The sequence below is a fragment of the Callospermophilus lateralis genome, chromosome 5 (assembly GCF_048772815.1).
Source record: "Callospermophilus lateralis isolate mCalLat2 chromosome 5, mCalLat2.hap1, whole genome shotgun sequence".
Classification (NCBI taxonomy): Eukaryota; Metazoa; Chordata; class Mammalia; order Rodentia; family Sciuridae; genus Callospermophilus; species Callospermophilus lateralis.
The window spans coordinates 109658884-109676379 of NC_135309.1; the positions used below are offsets into that span (position 1 = coordinate 109658884).

At 39.3% G+C, this 17496-nt stretch overlaps 1 protein-coding gene across 1 annotated transcript in view; it reads right to left on the reverse strand.

Annotated features, from left to right (window-relative positions):
- Ankrd31 (ankyrin repeat domain 31) overlaps positions 1 to 17496 on the reverse strand; it is a 196902-nt gene that overhangs the window by 60204 nt on the left and 119202 nt on the right. The window contains 1 exon segment of the mRNA XM_076857689.2: positions 1373 to 1535. Within this exon segment, the coding sequence (XP_076713804.2) occupies positions 1373 to 1535 (163 nt within the window).

The window sequence follows — 17496 nt, forward strand, 5'->3', positions numbered from 1 at the left end:
TGTATCAGTTTAGTCTTCCTATGAACTTTTTCATGTAGGTAGTATAATATATTTATTTCACAAAAGAAAGCGAGGTTTCAGAGAAGTTCAGGAAGTTGCCCAATGTCACACAGCTGGTACTTAAACCAGATGTCATCTGACTCCAAGTCCGTGCTTTTAACTATTATAACTATGATTCATTGTTCTGTAAAGTTCTCTTGGACCCATCTCCCACCATGGATTCCCTTTCTTCATACTTCCATTTGCCCTGTACCCCTTATTCCATTGGGGTACCTAACTAAGAAATGTACATACAAAAACAACAGACAAGGGAATAGGTATACTAGTATATAACAGAGTCCAGATAACTTCAGTTACAGGATTTCCCTGGTATGCTGAGCTCAGCTAAATCATGGAACTTGAACCTTACGTATGGCTGTGGAGATGAAGAGTGAAATGGCTAAGGACATAAGAAAGGGGCTCACACTATAGACTTACTATACAGTGGCAGATCACAGAAAACTTTTTAGCAGTCTTGATCTTAACCAACATGTGATCCATCTTGCTAGTAAAATATTACACAGTGAACATCCTTGGTCCTGCCTAATCATACATTAGTAATTTTTCCTCCCTTGAAAATCAATAGTTGGTGAGGAAGGAGGCAGGCAAGGCAGAAGTATGCCTCAGGGTTCTCATCTCCCCATTCTCCCTCACAGTGAGGGCACAGGAAGGTTTTCTATTTTTTTTTTCCTTGGAGTTTCTTTTTCTATGAGTCAAGGCTCAAACATGGGAAGAAATGAAGAACGATCTCCTCTCCTCAGCACTTAATAAAATGTAAATTATTGCTAAAAAATTGTTCATAAAATTTTTGCCTAGCTATACATTCCCTTATATAGACTTTTCACTGTAAAGTACGTAAAACACACATATGAGTATGATATACTTGCTTAACAACTTAGTATTACAAGAATATTTGAAAATTGACATGAATTCAACCAATGTATGATTACACATTTTGAAGTAAAAAAATATCGGTTGCAGAGTCTTCAGTATAATGTTACCCTTTTCTAGCTCCACTATAAGTAAACTATCTGCCTGGTTTCAGTTACTCCTCTATCTCCAACCCAAAGGTAGGAAGATGAATGTTTGATTAATGAACAACATAGGTTTTATTTTAACATGTAACTCCAATCCAGTAGAATCATATGATCTATAAATTAAACCAAACTTGAAAGTGCTAATTTCTAAAAATAATGGCTTTTAAAAAGTTTATTAAACATAGGAAATATCTATCCCCAGTTATGGAATAACTTATATTACAAATGTAAAAATGTTATTTTTCTAAGTAGAGATATCACCTATATAAAATAGCAAGCAGTACTGACATACATACCAGTGACTGTAGCATTACTTTCATCTCTATTATTGGCTTCAATAGCACCATGAGATTTTAGCAACTCTTTCATTTTATCATTATCTGCTTCATCCAAAGCAGTCTTCTGTTTTTGATCTTTCTGATTAGGGTTTGCTCCGTGTTGTAGTAGTATTTCAGCTGCCTAGAAGGAGTTTTTCAAAGTTTTATCTACACATATCTGCTTTAAGACACCTCTACCAAGCACTAAAAATAATCCATAAAAGTTTTCAAACCCTAGTCAAGAAAACTTTTGATTAAATTTGATATAGCAATTGCTAACTGATCCATTGATTTGGCCTGATTAGTTTTTCTTCCAGAGAGCCAAAAAACATAATATGAAAATAAAAAATGTTGTACAAGACCTTTAAAGAAAAACTAACATCAATACTTCTCAAACTATTTCATGAAATAGAAAAAGAGGGAACGCTTCCAAACACATTCTATGAGGCCAATATCAACCTGATTCCAAAACCAAACAAAGACACATCAAAGAAAGGAAACTTCAGACTAATATCTCTAATGAACATAGATGCAAAAATTCTCAATAAAATTCTGGCAAATCAGATACAAAAACATATCAAAAAGATAGTGCATCATGATCAAGTAGGGTTCATCCCAGGAATGCAAGGTTGGTTCAACATAGGGAAATCAAAAAATGTAATTCATCATATCAATAGACTCAAAGACAAGAATCATATGATCATCTCAATAGATGCAGAAAAAGCATCTGATAAACTATAGCATCCCTTCATATTCAAAATGCTAGAAAAACAAGGGATAACAGGAATATCCTCAACATTGTAAAGGCTATCTATGCTAAGCCCCAGCCAACATGATTCTAAATGGAGAAAAATTGAAAGCATTCCCTCTAAAAACTGGAACAAGACAGGAATGCCCTCTTTCACCACTTCTATTTAACATAGTTCTTAAAACTCTATCCAGAGCAATTAGACAGACAAAAGAAATTAAAGGGATACAGATAGGAAAAGAAGAACTCAAATTATCACTATTTGCAGATGATATGATTCTATACCTAGAAGACCCAAAACATTCCACCAGAAATCTTCTAGAACTAATAAATGAATTCAGCAAAGTAGCTAATATAAAATCAACACCATAAATCAAAGGCATTTCTGTACATCAGTGACAACCCCACTGAAAGTGAAACTAGGAAAACCATCCCATTTATAATAGCCTGAAAAATAAAATACTTGGGAATCAACTTAATGAAAGAGGTGAAAGACCTCTCAATGAAAACTACAGAATGCTAAAGAAAGAAATTAAAGAAGACCTTAGAAGATGGAAAGATCTCCCTTGTTCTTGGGTAGGCCAAATTAATATTATCAAAATGACCATACTACCAAAAGCACTATACAGATTTAATGCAATTCCAATCAAAATCCCAATAGCATTCCTTATAGAAATAGAAAAAGCAATCATGAACATCTGTAAAAATGAGAGACCCAGAGTAGCCAAAGCAATCCTTAGCAAGGAGAGTGAAGCTAGTAGCATCACTATACCAGACCTAAAACTATACTACAGAGAAATAGTAACAAAAACAGCATGGTATTGGCACCAAAATAGACCTGTAGACCAATGGTACAGAATAGAGAACACAGAGTCTATCCCACATAACTTCAGTTATCTTATATTAGCAAAGACGCCAAAAACATACATTGGAGAAAAGATAGCCTCCTCAACAAATGGTGCTAGGAAAACTGGAAATCCACATGTAACAAAATGAAATTAATGAAATGAAAAAAACTGGAAATCCACATGTAACAAAATGAAATTATCTCTCACCATGCACAACACTACACTCAAAGTGGAACAAGGACCTAGGAATTATACCAGAGACCTTGTGCCTAATGAAAAGTAGAAAGAGTAAAGAAAAAGTAGGCCCAAATCTCCATCATGTTGGATTAGGCTCTAACTTTCTTAATAAAACTCCTGTAGTGTAAGAATTAAAACCAAGAATCAATAAATGAGATGGTTTCAAACTAAAAACCTGCTTCTCAGCAAAAGAAACAATCAGCGAGGTAAACAGAGAGCCTACAGAATGGGAGCAAATCTTTACCACAAGCACATCAGGTAGAGCACTAATCTAGGATATATAAAGCACTCAATAAATGGGACAGGGAATTTAACAGACACTTCTCAGAAGATGACATGCAATTAATCAACAAACATGAAAAAATGTTCAACATATCTAGCAATTAGAGAAATGCAAATTAAAACTACTCTTAAGATTTCATCTCACTCCAGTCAGAATGGCAGCTATTAAGAATACAAACAACAATTAGCGTTGGCCAGGATGTAGGGGAAAAGGCACATCGCTGGTGGGACTACAAACTGTGCAGCCAATCTGGAAAGCAGTATGGAGATTCCTTGGAAAATTGGAACAGAACTACCATCTGACCCAGCTATTGCACTCCTCAGTCTATATCCAAAGGATTTAAAAACAGTATACTACAGAGACACAGCCACATCAATGTTTATAGCAGCACAATTCACAATAGCTAAATTATGGAACCAACCTAGATGCCCTTCAGTAGATGGATAGAGAAACTCTGGTGTACATACACACAATGAAACATTACTCAGAATTAAAAGAGAATAAAATCATGGTATTTGCAGGTAAATGGATAAAGTTGAAGAATATAATGCTAAGTGAAGTAAGCCAATCCCCAAAAATCAAAGGCCAAATGTTTTCTTTGATATGTGGATGCTGATTCATAATGGGCCTGGGGGGAGCATGGGAGGAATAGAAGAACTTTAGATAAGGCAAAGGGGAGGTAGGGAAAAGGAGGGGGTAAGGGGGTAGGGATGATGGTAGAATGAGTTAGACATCATTTCCCTAAGTACATGTATGAAGGCATGAATGGTGTGAAAATATGTTGTGTACAGTGACTTGAAAAATTGTGCTCTATATGTGTAATATGGAATGAATTGCATTCTTCCATCATGTACAACAAATTAGAATTAAAAAAATATATTACTGGAAAAAAAGAAAGACTATAAAAAAAGAAAGAAAGAAACTGCTGTTACTGCTAGGGCTGTAGCTCAGTGGTAAAGTGCTTATCTCACATGTGTGAGGCACTGGGTTTGATCCTTAGCACCACATAAAAATAAATAAAGATACTGTGTATTCATCTACAACTCTCTCTCTTTCTCTCTCTCATATATATATGAAACTGTTGTTTTTGGTGTGACAATGTAATTATGGTTAGGATTTTTTTAAGAGTCTTTAGAGGAAGGTTTGCTATGATATTTAAAGATAAAGTCTGGTAAATAATATGGGAGAGGAGAAAGAATCAGGATTTGGTACAGATGAAACAAGATTGTTCATAAATTGACACTTGTTGAAGCAAAATGACATACATGGGGTTTATTACACTGTACATGTTTAAAATTCTCATAATGTAAAATAAAAGAGAATAAATTCAGGTTGAATTTAAAAACAAAACAAAACAAAGAAAATATATACCCCATTTCCGTTTCAGAAGTTTTGTCGCTGATATACAGAAATGCCTTTGATTTACGCGTGTTGATTTTATATCCTGCCACTTTGCTGAATTCATTTATTAGTTCTAGTAGTTTCTTTGTAGACCCTTTTGGGTCTTCTAGGTATAGAATCATGTCGTCCACAAATAGTGATAATTTAAGTTCTTCTTTCCCTATTTTTATGCCTTTAATTTCTTTCGTCTGTCTAATTGCTCTGGCCAGTGTTTCGAGAACTATATTGAATAGAAGTGGTGATAGAGGGCATCCCTGTCTTGTTTCAGACTTTAGAGGGAATGCCTTCAATTTTTCTCCATTCAGAATGATGCTAGCCTGAGGCTTAGCATAGATAGCTTTTACAATGTTGAGGTAAGTTCCTGTTATCCCTAGTTTTTCTAATGTTTTGAACATAAAGGGATGCTGTACTTTGTCGAATGCTTTTTCTGCTTCTATCTAGATGATCATATGGTTCTTTTTTTTTTTTTAATTAATTTTTATTGTAGGTTGTTCAAAACATTACATAGTTTTTGATATATCATAATTCACACTTTGATTCAAGTGGGATATGAACTCCCATTTTTACCCCATATACAGATTGCAGAATCACATCAGTTGCACATTGATTTACATATTGCCATTCTGGAGTCTGTTGTATTCTGCTGCCTTTCCCATCCTCCGCTATCCCCCCTCCCCCCTCCCCTCCCCTCTTCTCTCTCTACCCCCTCTACTGTACTTCATTTCTCCCCCTTATATTTTCCCTCCTTTCCCCTCACTTCCTCTTGTATGTAATTTTGTATACCCCTGAGGGTCTCCTTCCATTTACATGCAATTTCCCTTCTCTCTCCCTTTCCCTCCCACCTCTCATCCCTGTTTAATGTTAATCTTCTTCTCATGCTCTTCTTCCCTACTCTGTTCTTAGTAACTCTCCTTATATCAAAGAAGACATTTGGCATTTGTTTTTAAGGGATTGGCTAGCTTCACTTAGCATAATCTGCTCTAATGCCATCCATTTCCCTCCAAATTCTATGATTTTGTCATTTCTTAATGCAGAGTAATACTCCATTGTGTATAAATGCCACATTTTTTTTATCCATTCGTCTATTGAAGGGCATCTAGGTTGGTTCCACAGTCTTGCTATTGTGAATTGTGCTGCTATGAACATGGATGTAGCAGTGTCCCTATAGTGTGCTCTTTTTAGGTCTTTAGGGAATAGACCGAGTAGTGGAATAGCTGGATCAAATGGTGTTTCCATTCCGAGCTTTCCAAGAAATCTCCATACTGCTTTCCAAATTGGCCGCACCAATTTGCAGTCCCACCAGCAATGTACAAGAGTACCCTTTTCTCCACATCCTCGCCAGCACTTGTTGCTGTTTGACTTCCTAATGGCTGCCAATCTTACTGGAGTGAGATGGTATCTTAGTGTGGTTTTGATTTGCATTTCTCTGACTGCTAGAGATGGTGAGCATTTTTTCATATACTTGTTGATTGATTGTATGTCCTCCTCTGAGAAATTTCTGTTCAGGTCCTTGGCCCATTTGTTGATTGGGTTATTCGTTATCTCATTGTCTAATTTTTTTAGTTCTTTGTATATTCTGGATATTAGGGCTCTGTCTGAAGTGTGAGGAGTAAAGATTTGTTCCCAGGACGTAGGCTCCCTATTCACCTCTCTTATTGTTTCTTTTGCTGAGAAAAAACTTTTTAGTTTTAGTAAGTCCCATTTGTTGATTCTAGTTATTAACTGTTGTGCTATGGGTGTCCTATTGAGGAATTTGGAGCCCGACCCCACAGTATGTAGATCATAGCCAACTTTTTCTTCTATCAGACGCCATGTCTCTGATTTGATATCAAGTTCCTTGATCCACTTTGAGTTAACTTTTGTGCATGGCGAGAGAAAGGGATTCAGTTTCATTTTGTTGCATATGGATTTCCAGTTTTCCCAACACCATTTGTTGAAGATGCTATCCTTCTTCCATTTCATGCTTTTAGCCCCTTTATCAAATATAAGATAGTTGTAGTTTTGTGGATTGGTTTCTGTGTCCTCTATTCTGTACCATTGGTCCACCTGCCTGTTTTGGTACCAGTACCATGCTGTTTTTGTTACTATTGCTCTGTAGTATAGTTTGAAGTCTGGTATAGCTATGCCGCCTGATTCACATTTCCTGCTTAGAATTGTTTTTGCTATTCTGGGTCTTTTATTTTTCCATATGAATTTCATGATTGCTTTCTCTATTTCTACAAGAAATGCCGTTGGGATTTTGATTGGCATTGCATTAAACCTATAGAGAACTTTTGGTAATATCGCCATTTTGATGATGTTACTTCTACCTATCCATGAACAGGGTATATTTTTCCATCTTCTAAGATCTTCTTCTATTTCTCTCTTTAGGGTTCTGTAGTTTTCATTGTATAAGTCTTTCACCTCTTTTGTTAGGTTGATTCCCAAGTATTTTATTTTCTTTGAGGATATTGTGAATGGGGTGGTTGTCCTCATTTCCATTTCAGAGGATTTGTTGCTGATATACAGGAATGCCTTTGATTTATGCGTGTTGATCTTATAGCCTGCCACTTTGCTGAATTCATTTATTAGCTCTAATAGTTTCTTTGTAGACCCTTTTGGGTCTGCTAGGTATAGAATCATGTCATCTGCAAATAGTGATAATTTGAGTTCTTCTTTTCCTATTTTTATGCCTTTAATTTCTTTCGTCTGTCTAATTGCTCTGGCCAGTGATTCGAGAACTATGTTGAACAGAAGTGGTGAGAGAGGGCATCCCTGTCTTGTTCCAGATTTTAGAGGGAACGCCTTCAGTTTTTCTCCATTCAGAATGATGCTAGCCTGAGGCTTAGCATAGATTGCTTTTACAATGTTGAGGTATGTTCCTGTTATCCCTAGTTTTTCTAGAGTTTTGAACATAAAGGGATGCTGTACTTTGTCGAATGCTTTTTCCGCATCTATCGAGATGACCATATGGTTCTTATTTTTAAGCCTGTTGATGTGGTGAATAACATTTATTGATTTCCGTATATTGAACCAACCTTGCATCCCAGGGATAAATCCTACCTGATCATGGTGCACAATTTTTTTGATATGTTTTTGTATCCGGTTCGCAAGAAGTTTATTGAGGATTTTTGCATCTAGGTTCATTAGAGATATTGGTCTGTAGTTTTCTTTCTTTGAAGTGTCTTTGTCTGGTTTAGGAATCAGGGTGATGTTGGCCTCATAGAATGAATTTGGAAGTTCTCCCTCTTTTTCTATTTCCTTAAATAGCTTGAAAAGTATTGGTGTTAATTCCTCTTTAAAGGTTTTGAAAAACTCTGCTGTATACCCATCCGGTCCTGGGCTTTTCTTAGTTGGTAGTCTTTTGATGGTATCTTCTATTTCCTCAATTGATATTGGTCTGTTTAGGTTGTCAATATCCTCTTGGCTCAATCTGGGCAAATCATATGACTTAAGAAATTTATCGATGCCTTCACTATCTTCTATTTTATTGGAGTATAAGGATTCAAAATAATTTCTGATAATCTTCTGTATTTCTGAAGTGTCTGTTGTGATATTGCCTTTTTCATCCCGTATGCTGGTAATTTGAGTTCTCTCTCTTCTTCTCTTTGTTAGCGTGGCTAAGGGTCTGTCGATTTTATTTATTTTTTCAAAGAACCAACTTTTAGTTTTGTCAATTTTTTCAATTGTTTCTTTCGTTTCGATTTCATTAATTTCAGCTCTGATTTTAATTATTTCTTGTCTTCTACTTCTTTTGCTGTTTTTTTGCTCTTCTTTTTCTAGGATTTTGAGTTGAAGTATTAGATCATTTATTTGTTGGTTTTTTCTTTTTTTAAGGAATGAACTCCAAGCAATAAATTTTCCTCTTAGAACTGCTTTCAATGTGTCCCATAGATTCCGATATGTTGTGTCTGTGTTTTCATTTATCTCTAAGAATTTTTTAATTTCCTCCTTGATGTCTTCTATAACCCATTGATCATTCAGTAACCTATTGTTCATTCTCCAAGTGATGCATGATTTTTCCTTACTTCTTTTATTGTTGATTTTCAATTTCATTCCATTATGATCAGATAATATGCATGGTATTATCTCTACTCCTTTATATTGTCTAATAGTTGCCCTGTGACATAATATATGATCTATTTTTGAGAAGGATCCATGTGCTGCTGAGAAAAAAGTGTAACTGCTTGATGTTGGGTGGTATATTCTATATATGTCAATTAAGTCTAGGTTATTAATTGTGTTTTTAAGCTCTATAGTTTCCTTATTCAACTTTTGTTTGGAAGATCTGTCCAGTGGTGAGAGAGGTGTGTTGAAGTCTCCCATGATTATTGTATGGTGGTCTATTAGACTCTTGAACTTGAGAAGAGTTTGTTTGATGAACATAGCTGCACCATTGTTTGGGGCATATATATTTATAATTGTTATGTCTTGTTGGTGTATGGTTCCCTTGAGAAGTATGTAGTGTCCCTCTTCATCCCTTTTGATTAACTTTGGCTTGAAATCTATTTTATTTGAAATGAGTATGGACACTCCTGCTTGTTTGCGAAGTCCATATGAGTGATATGATTTTTCCCAACCTTTCACCTTCAGTCTATGTATGTCTTTTCCTATCAGATGTGTCTCCTGAAGGCAGCATATTGTTGGGTCTTGTTTAGTGATCCATTCTGCTAGCCTGTGTCTCTTAATTGGTGAGTTTAAGCCATTAACATTTAGAGTTATTATTGAGATATGGTTTGTTCTTCCAGCCATATTTGTTTATTTATGTTACTAAACATGGTTTGTTTTCCTCTTTGATTATTCCCCCCCACCTTTACTGTACTACCTCCCGCTGTTGGTTTTCATTGATATTTTCCATTTCCTCTTCCTGTAATATTTTGCCGAGGATGTTTTGAAGAGCTGGTTTTCTAGCTGCAAATTCTTTTAACTTTTGTTTATCATGGAAGGTTTTAATTTCATCTTCCATCCTGAAGCTTAATTTCGCGGGATACACAATTCTTGGTTGGAACCCCTTTTCTTTCAACGTTTGAAATATGTTATTCCAGGATCTTCTAGCTTTCAGAGTCTGTGTTGAAAGATCAGCTGTTATCCTGATTGGTTTACCCCTAAATGTAATCTGCTTCCTTTCTCTTGTAGCTTTTAAAATTCTCTCCTTATTCTGTATGTTGGGCATCTTCATTATAATGTGTCTAGGTGTGGCTCTCTTATGATTTTGCACATTCGGCGTCCTGTAGGCTTCTAGGATTTGGGATTCTGTCTCATTCTTCAAGTCTGGGAAGTTTTCTCGTATTATTTCGTTGAATAGATTGGTCATTCCTTTGGTTTGGACCTCAATACCTTCCTGTATCCCCATGACCCTTAAGTTGGGTCTCTTTATGTTATCCCATATTTCTTGAATGTTCTGCTCATGGTTTCTTAACAGCTTTGCTGAGCTGTCTATGTTCTTCTCCAGTTGAAATACTTTGTCTTCATTGTCTGATGTTCTATCTTCTAAGTGTTCTACTCTGCTGGTAGTATTCTCAATTGAGTTTTTAAGTTGGTTTATTGTTTCCTGCATTTCCAGGATTTCTGTTTGTTTGTTTTTTATAACCTCTATCTCCCTGTATAATTGATCTTTTGCTTCTTGGATTTGTTTGTGTAATTTATTGTCGAAGTGGTCGAAGTGGTCTTTCATTGTCTGATTTTGCTGTCTAATGTCTTCCTTGAGACTCCAGATCATCTGAAGCATGTATATCCTGAATTCTTTATCTGACATTCCATCTGCTGCAGATATTACCTCTTCTAAAGTTGAGTTGACCTGCATTGCTTGTGGTCCTTTCTTTCCTTGTCTTTTCATACTGATCGCGTTTCGTTCTTCTGGTAGCCACGCCCCCGTATCTGGTGCAAGAGACCTCAGTTGTCAGCACTGGTGGGGGCTGTAGCTGGGAGACCCGCGCCGCGCGGCTCCCGCCGGCTCCTGCGTCAGCGCCGCCTCAGCTCCCGCCGGTTCCCGTGCCGCTGCCGCGGTTCCCGCCAGCTCCGTCCGGCTCCCTCGCCGCTCCTGCTAATTTAGAGTCCGCTGGGAAGGAATCTCTTTGGCCGATCTTTGGTGACTTCCCCTCTCTGCTATGGCGGGCCCCTGGCTCCTTGCAGGAGTGACCGAAGGGAGAGGTGGAACTGGCTTGTCTCTGCTCTGATATAATCTCTGGTTTTAGATCCCAGTTCGCTAATTCATAGAGGCTTGGTTAGATTTCCTTCCCATCCTCTCAAGGTGGGGAGCCCTTTCCTGGGTGGGCAGGGCCGTTAGCAGAGCCGGAAGGGCACGTGCCTTCTGTCGGGCCAGGCGGGGACCCTTCTGGCTGCGCTGGGCCGCCGGGGGCTCCCTCAGCGCCAGGCAGATGGCGCCCGCGTGGCTAAGAGCCGGGTGGGGTAACCCTTCGCAGAGCGGGCGGGCCGCCAGGAGTGCCGGGATGGTGGGAGCTGTCTGCCGGCCGGGCAGGGACCCTTCTCGACGAGCAGGGCCGCTGGGGGCGCTTGTAAAGCCGGGCGGCTGCCGCCGCGTGTCTAAGACCCAGGCGGGCGGGGTGGCTGTTTGCAGGGCAAGAGCGGGACCGGCAGGGTAGCCGGGATGGCGGAAACTGTCTGTTGGCCGGGCAGGGACCCTTCTCGCCAAGCAGGGTTGCCGGGGGCGCTTGTAAAGCCGGGCGGCTGCAGCCTCGTGGCTAAGAACCAAGCGGGCGGGGTGGCTGTTTGCAGAACGAGAGCGGAATGGCGGGAGCTGTCTGCCGGCAGGGCGGGGACCCTTCTCGCCGAGCAGGGTCGCCGGGGGCGCTTGTAAAGCCGGGCGGCTGCAGCCTCGTGGCTAAGAACCAAGCGGGCGGGCTGGCTGTTTGCAGAACAAGAGCGGAATGGCGGGAGCTGTCTGCCGGCAGGGCGGGGACCCTTCTCGCAGAGCAGGGCCGCCGGGGGCGCTTGTAAAGCCGGGTGGCTGCCGCCGCGTGTCTAAGACCCAGGCGGGCGGGGTGGCTGTTTGCAGGGCAAGAGCGGGACCGGCAGGGTAGCCGGGATGGCGGAAACTGTCTGTTGGCCGGGCAGGGACCCTTCTCGCCGAGCAGGGTCGCCGGGGGCGCTTGTAAAGCCGGGCAGCTGCAGCCTCGTGGCTAAGAACCAAGCGGGCGGGGTGGCTGCTTGCAGAACAAGAGTGGAATGGCGGGAGCTGTCTGCCGGCAGGGCGGGGACCCTTCTCGCCGAGCAGGGTCGCCGGGGGCGCTTGTAAAGCCGGGCGGCTGCAGCCTCGTGGCTAAGAACCAAGCGGGCGGGCTAGCTGTTTGCAGAACAAGAGCGGAATGGCGGGAGCTGTCTGCCGGCAGGGCGGGGACCCTTCTCGCCGAGCAGGGTCGCCGGGGGCGCTTGTAAAGCCGGGCGGCTGCAGCCTCGTGGCTAAGAACCAAGCGGGCGGGGTAGCTGCTTGCAGAACAAGAGCGGAATGGCGGGAGCTGTCTGCCGGCAGGGCGGGGACCCTTCTCGCCGAGCAGGGCCGCCGGGGGTGCTTGTAAAGCCAGGTGTCTGCAGCGGCGTGGCTAAGGACCAGCCGGGTGGGGTGGCTGTTCGCCGGGCGAAAGCAGGGCCGCCAGGGTAGCCGGGATGGCGGGCGCTGTCTGCTGGCTGGGCGGGGACCCTTCTGCCGCGCTGCTCTGGGCCGCCTGCCGCTTGCAGAAGCGGCGGGTGGCCGCGGGATTGGACTCTGAGCCCGCGCTGCCAGTCAAGTTTCACTTGTTTGGGGCAAACTGTCACGTCTAATAAACTTACTAATTCTCGGCAGGTCTCCTTTCAACGGAATTTTGCTAGAAGATCCTCAGTAGATAGAATGTAGCTGTTTTAATTGGTGTTTCTGATCCCGTTAATGTGGAGATATTGAAAGTGCAGCTTCCTCGCCGGCCGCCATGTTGGATCCCCCGATCATATGGTTCTTATCTTTGAGACTTAAACTAAAAAGTTTTTTTCTCAGCAAGAGAAACAATAAGAGAGGTAAATAGGGAGCCTACATCATGGGAACAAATTTTTACTCCTCACACTTCAGATAGAGCCCTAATATCCAGAGTATACAAAGAACTCAAAAAATTAAACAATAAGATAACAAATAACCCAATCAACAAATGGGCCAAGGACCTGAACAGACACTTCTCAGAGGAGGACATACAATCAATCAACAAGTACATGAAAAAATGCTCACCATCTCTAGCAGTCAGAGAAATGCAAATCAAAACCACCCTAAGATACCATCTCACTCTAGTAAGATTGGCAGCCATATGAAGTCAAACAATAACAAGTGCTGGTGAGGATGTGGGGAAAAGGGTACTCTTGTACATTGTTGGTGGGACTGCAAATTGGTGCGGCCAATTTGGAAAGCAGTATGGAGATTCCTGGGTAAGCTGGGAATGGAACCACCATTTGACCCAGCTATTGCCCTTCTCGGACTATTCCCTGAAGACCTTAAAAGAGCGTACTACAGGGATACTGCCACATCGATATTCATAGCAGCACAATTCACAATAGCTAGACTGTGGAACCAACCCAGATGCCCTTCACTACATGAATGGATAAAAAAAAAAATGTGGCATTTATACACAATGGAGTATTACTCTGCTTTAAAAAATGACAAAATCATGGAATTTACAGGGAAATGGATAGCATCAGAGCAGATTATGCTAAGTGAAGCTAGCCAATCCCTAAAAAACAAATGCCAAATGTCTTCTTTGATATAATGAGAGCAACTAAGAACAGAGCAGGGAGGAAGAGCAGGAGGAAAAGATTAACATTAAACAGAGACATGAGGTGGGAGGGAAAGGGAGAGAAAAGGGAAATTGCATGGAAATGGAAGGAGACCCTCATTGTTATACAAAATTACATATAAGAGATTGTGAGGGGAATGGGAAAAAAACAAGGAGAGAAATGAATTACAGTAGATGGGGTAGAGAGAGAAGATAGGAGGGGAGGGGAGGGGGGATAGTAGAGGATAGGAAAGGTAGCAGAATACAACAGTTACTAATATGGCAATATGGGGCTGGGGATGTGGCTCAAGCGGTAGCGCGCTCGCCTGGCATGCGTGCGGCCCGGGTTCGATCCCCAGCACCACATACAAATAAAGATGTTGTGTCCGCCAAAAACTGAAAAATAAATATTAAAAAAAAATATGGCATTATGTAAAAATGTGGATGTGTAACCGATGTGATTCTGCAATCTGTATTTGGGGTAAAAATGGGAGTTCATAACCCTCTTGAATCTACTGCATGAAATATGATATGTCAAGAGCTTTGTAATGTTTTGAACAACCAATAAAAAAAAAAAGAAAAAAAATATATACCCCACAGCCGTGCCCCCAATGAACCACTTCCTCCAGCCATACCACACCTACCTCCAGTCATCATCCAGTTAATCCCATCAGGGATCAATTCACTGATTAGGTTAAAGCTAAATCTGGTCATTTCTCCTCCAAACCCTTTTGCATTGTCTCACATGTGAGCTTTTGGAGGACATGACATCTAAGCCATAATACTTAGGTTAGTGAATCTTTATCATAAATCTTTATCCAGTTGACTCCAGTGTTGTGACATTATTTGACCCAACATCCATTCCCAAGCCCCTTCTCCTTTGTTATCTTCCTTTATAAAGGCTAGAAAATCTAAAAACATGCTTTCACAGTCTTTCCTGCACCTATGAGTGACTTCAAGAAAACTTCTACATTCTTAGTTTAAAAAAACAGAAACAATTGAAACCAACTCTTCACCTTTCTTCCTATCTTAGATAAGTATGTGATCTCAGGAACTGTGTAAACATCTTGTGACTGACTATAAAGCAACAAACATAAAAGAAAGAGTTTTGATGATACCATTAAACCTCTTTATCAATTCTAGACTGCCTACCTCTAACTTTCTTAAGTGAGAAAAAGAAATGAATAATTGCATATTCAAAAAAAAAGAAAGAAAATACAAAATGCTGACTTCATTGTTATAAAAAGTTAACAGAGGTAGGCCCACTTCTAGATCAGTTCTGCCCCAAAGAATTTTCTATAATAAAGAAATGTTCTGTATCTGCTCTGTTCAATAGAGTAGCTATTAGTCACATGTGGCTCACTGCAGGATATAAAATGTGGCTAATGTGACTAAAGAAATGTATTTTGAATTTTATTTAATTCAAGTTTACATAGCAAAATTAGCTCACAGTTACCTCATAAAATAGCATAGGTGTAGATGCTGTGTAGATTTAGTCACTTGCATGCAAATGTGAAATCAAAATTAAGAACGGTTGCAAATTAGATTATGGTATAAATTAATTAGCAGAAACTGGTGAGTAACCCCACTTGTATGAGGCAAAAAAGTGACTCAAACTACTTGAAAAACTTATGACTAGGAAAAAAGGTTCAGGATTTTGTTAAAATGAAGACATCTTATGTGCTAATAGATTTTTATCTTTCTGCTCCTGTCCATGGATGGAGAGGCAGAGAAATGTAGGAGCAAATGAGTCAGCAGAAATGACTAAATATAGTCCTCATTTGTTGTGTTTGTCTAGAAGTAACAGAGCTTAAAGGGAAACACCCTTGTTTTAAAGTCAAACATATATAACTCCTGCTACTTACTAGCTGTGTCCTTAAGCAAGCTGCTTAAAATCTCTGAATCTCTTTTTAAAATCACTTATGAGGATTAAATGTAAGTCCTTATAAAGTATCTGGCACATAGTGGGATCTTAAAAAAACTAGCTCTCTAATACCCCATTTTTCCTTTAGAGAGCTGAAAAGTACCTGTAGTAAAGTCATACAGATCCCTGGCAAAGATCTTTGATTAGATTTGCAATAGCACCTCATTTAAGTGTAAATAAAGGTGTGGAAGGGAAATTTTACCTACTTATTTTTAGATGATAGGATCAGCAATACCTCAATCCAGCAGTTTCTAATTCTCTCTTCAATAATGTAAATTGTGGAACTATTTAAAAATATTTAAATAGATTTCTCATATCATTCCCAGAGATTAATTCAGCACACTAGAAATCCAGGCCTTAATCTGAAAAAATTTATTTACAGCACTAAATGAGGAGAGGGAGTTTGTTTTCAGAAAAGGAAGCTTGTCTAGACTCTTGAAACTTAGGCCATATTAATAATAACTATTCTGCCAATGTGTTAGGATGAAGGCTTCTCTAGGTCCCGCCTCTAATATTTTCATACGGATTTGTTTTAATATCTTAGTTTGGAAAACACAAAAAATCAACTCAGAGAGACTGTGACCCTAAACAGCTTTTTTCAATAATACTTATTTATAGGAAAAAGTCTAGAACAGCAACAGGACAGCAAGGCACTAAATAGAAAATGTTAAAGCTACAGTTAGGAGAGAGTTACAGTAAAATGATAAGGTGGGCCTAAGGGCCAAAAAGCTTAGCAAAGATTAGGTGATCAAAAAATAGGCCCTTCAACTGTTTTAAAAAAAAAAAAGTAATCAGCCTTCCTAAACTGATCATTGCCACAATCATGACTGAAAACATTTTAGATGCCCAAAAAATCCCTCTATTCCCTGAAGTGAATTCCCCCTACAACCCTTTGTCCCCAGGCAACCTGTGATCTACTTCTATCACTTTAAATTTTGCCATTTGCAGAATTCCTTACGAATGCAATCATGCAGTGTCTGGTCTTTGACTTAACCTGTTTTTGAGATTCACCCATGTTGATATGAGAATCAATAATTTGTTCCTTTTAACAATTTAATTATTCATTTACAATCAACAGACATTGGAGATCATTTCCAATTTGGGCTATTATGAATAAAGCCGCTACTCACATTCTGGTGCAAGTATTTGTATGGACAAAAAGTTTTCATTCTTTTGGGTAAATATCTAGGAGTGGACAAATAATTCATACAATAAGTTTGTATTTTTCTTTGTGATGCTCTGGATCCAAGCCAGGGCCTCGAGACATGCCAGACAAGCCCTGTATTACTGAATGACATCCCTAGTCTAGTAAGTGATTTAATAATGTAATAAGGGGCTGGGAATGTAGCTCAAGTGGTAGCATGCTCGCCTAGCATGCATGAAGCACTGGGTTCGATTCTCAGCATCACATAAAAATAAAATAAAGATATTGTGTCCACCTAAAACTAAAATTTAAAAAATAATGTAATAAAAAGTTTTTAATATTGTTCTTTTTCAAAACTGCTTCAGTTGTTTTAGGTTCTCTTGATTTTCATATAAATTCTAGAATTACATTATCAATTTCTACAAAAATTCCTGTTGGGATTTTGATCAAATTTGCATTGAATCTCTAGAAGAATTTGGGTGAAACTGACATGCTAGCAATATTTTTTTAGTTTTTCAAGCCATGAACATGGTATAAATCTTTCCATTTATTTAAGTCTTCTTTAATTTCTCTCATTACAGTATAAAGGTTTTAAGAAATTTCATAAATTTTATCCCCAAGCTTCGAATATTTTTGATATAACTATAAATGGTATTTTTAAAATTTCAATTTTTAATCGTTCACTCTTGGTATATAGAAATACAATGAATTCTTGTTAGAATCACTTACTAGTTCTTGTGGTTCTTTTTTGCAAAATGTCATATGAAACAGTTTTTGTCATGTTATATG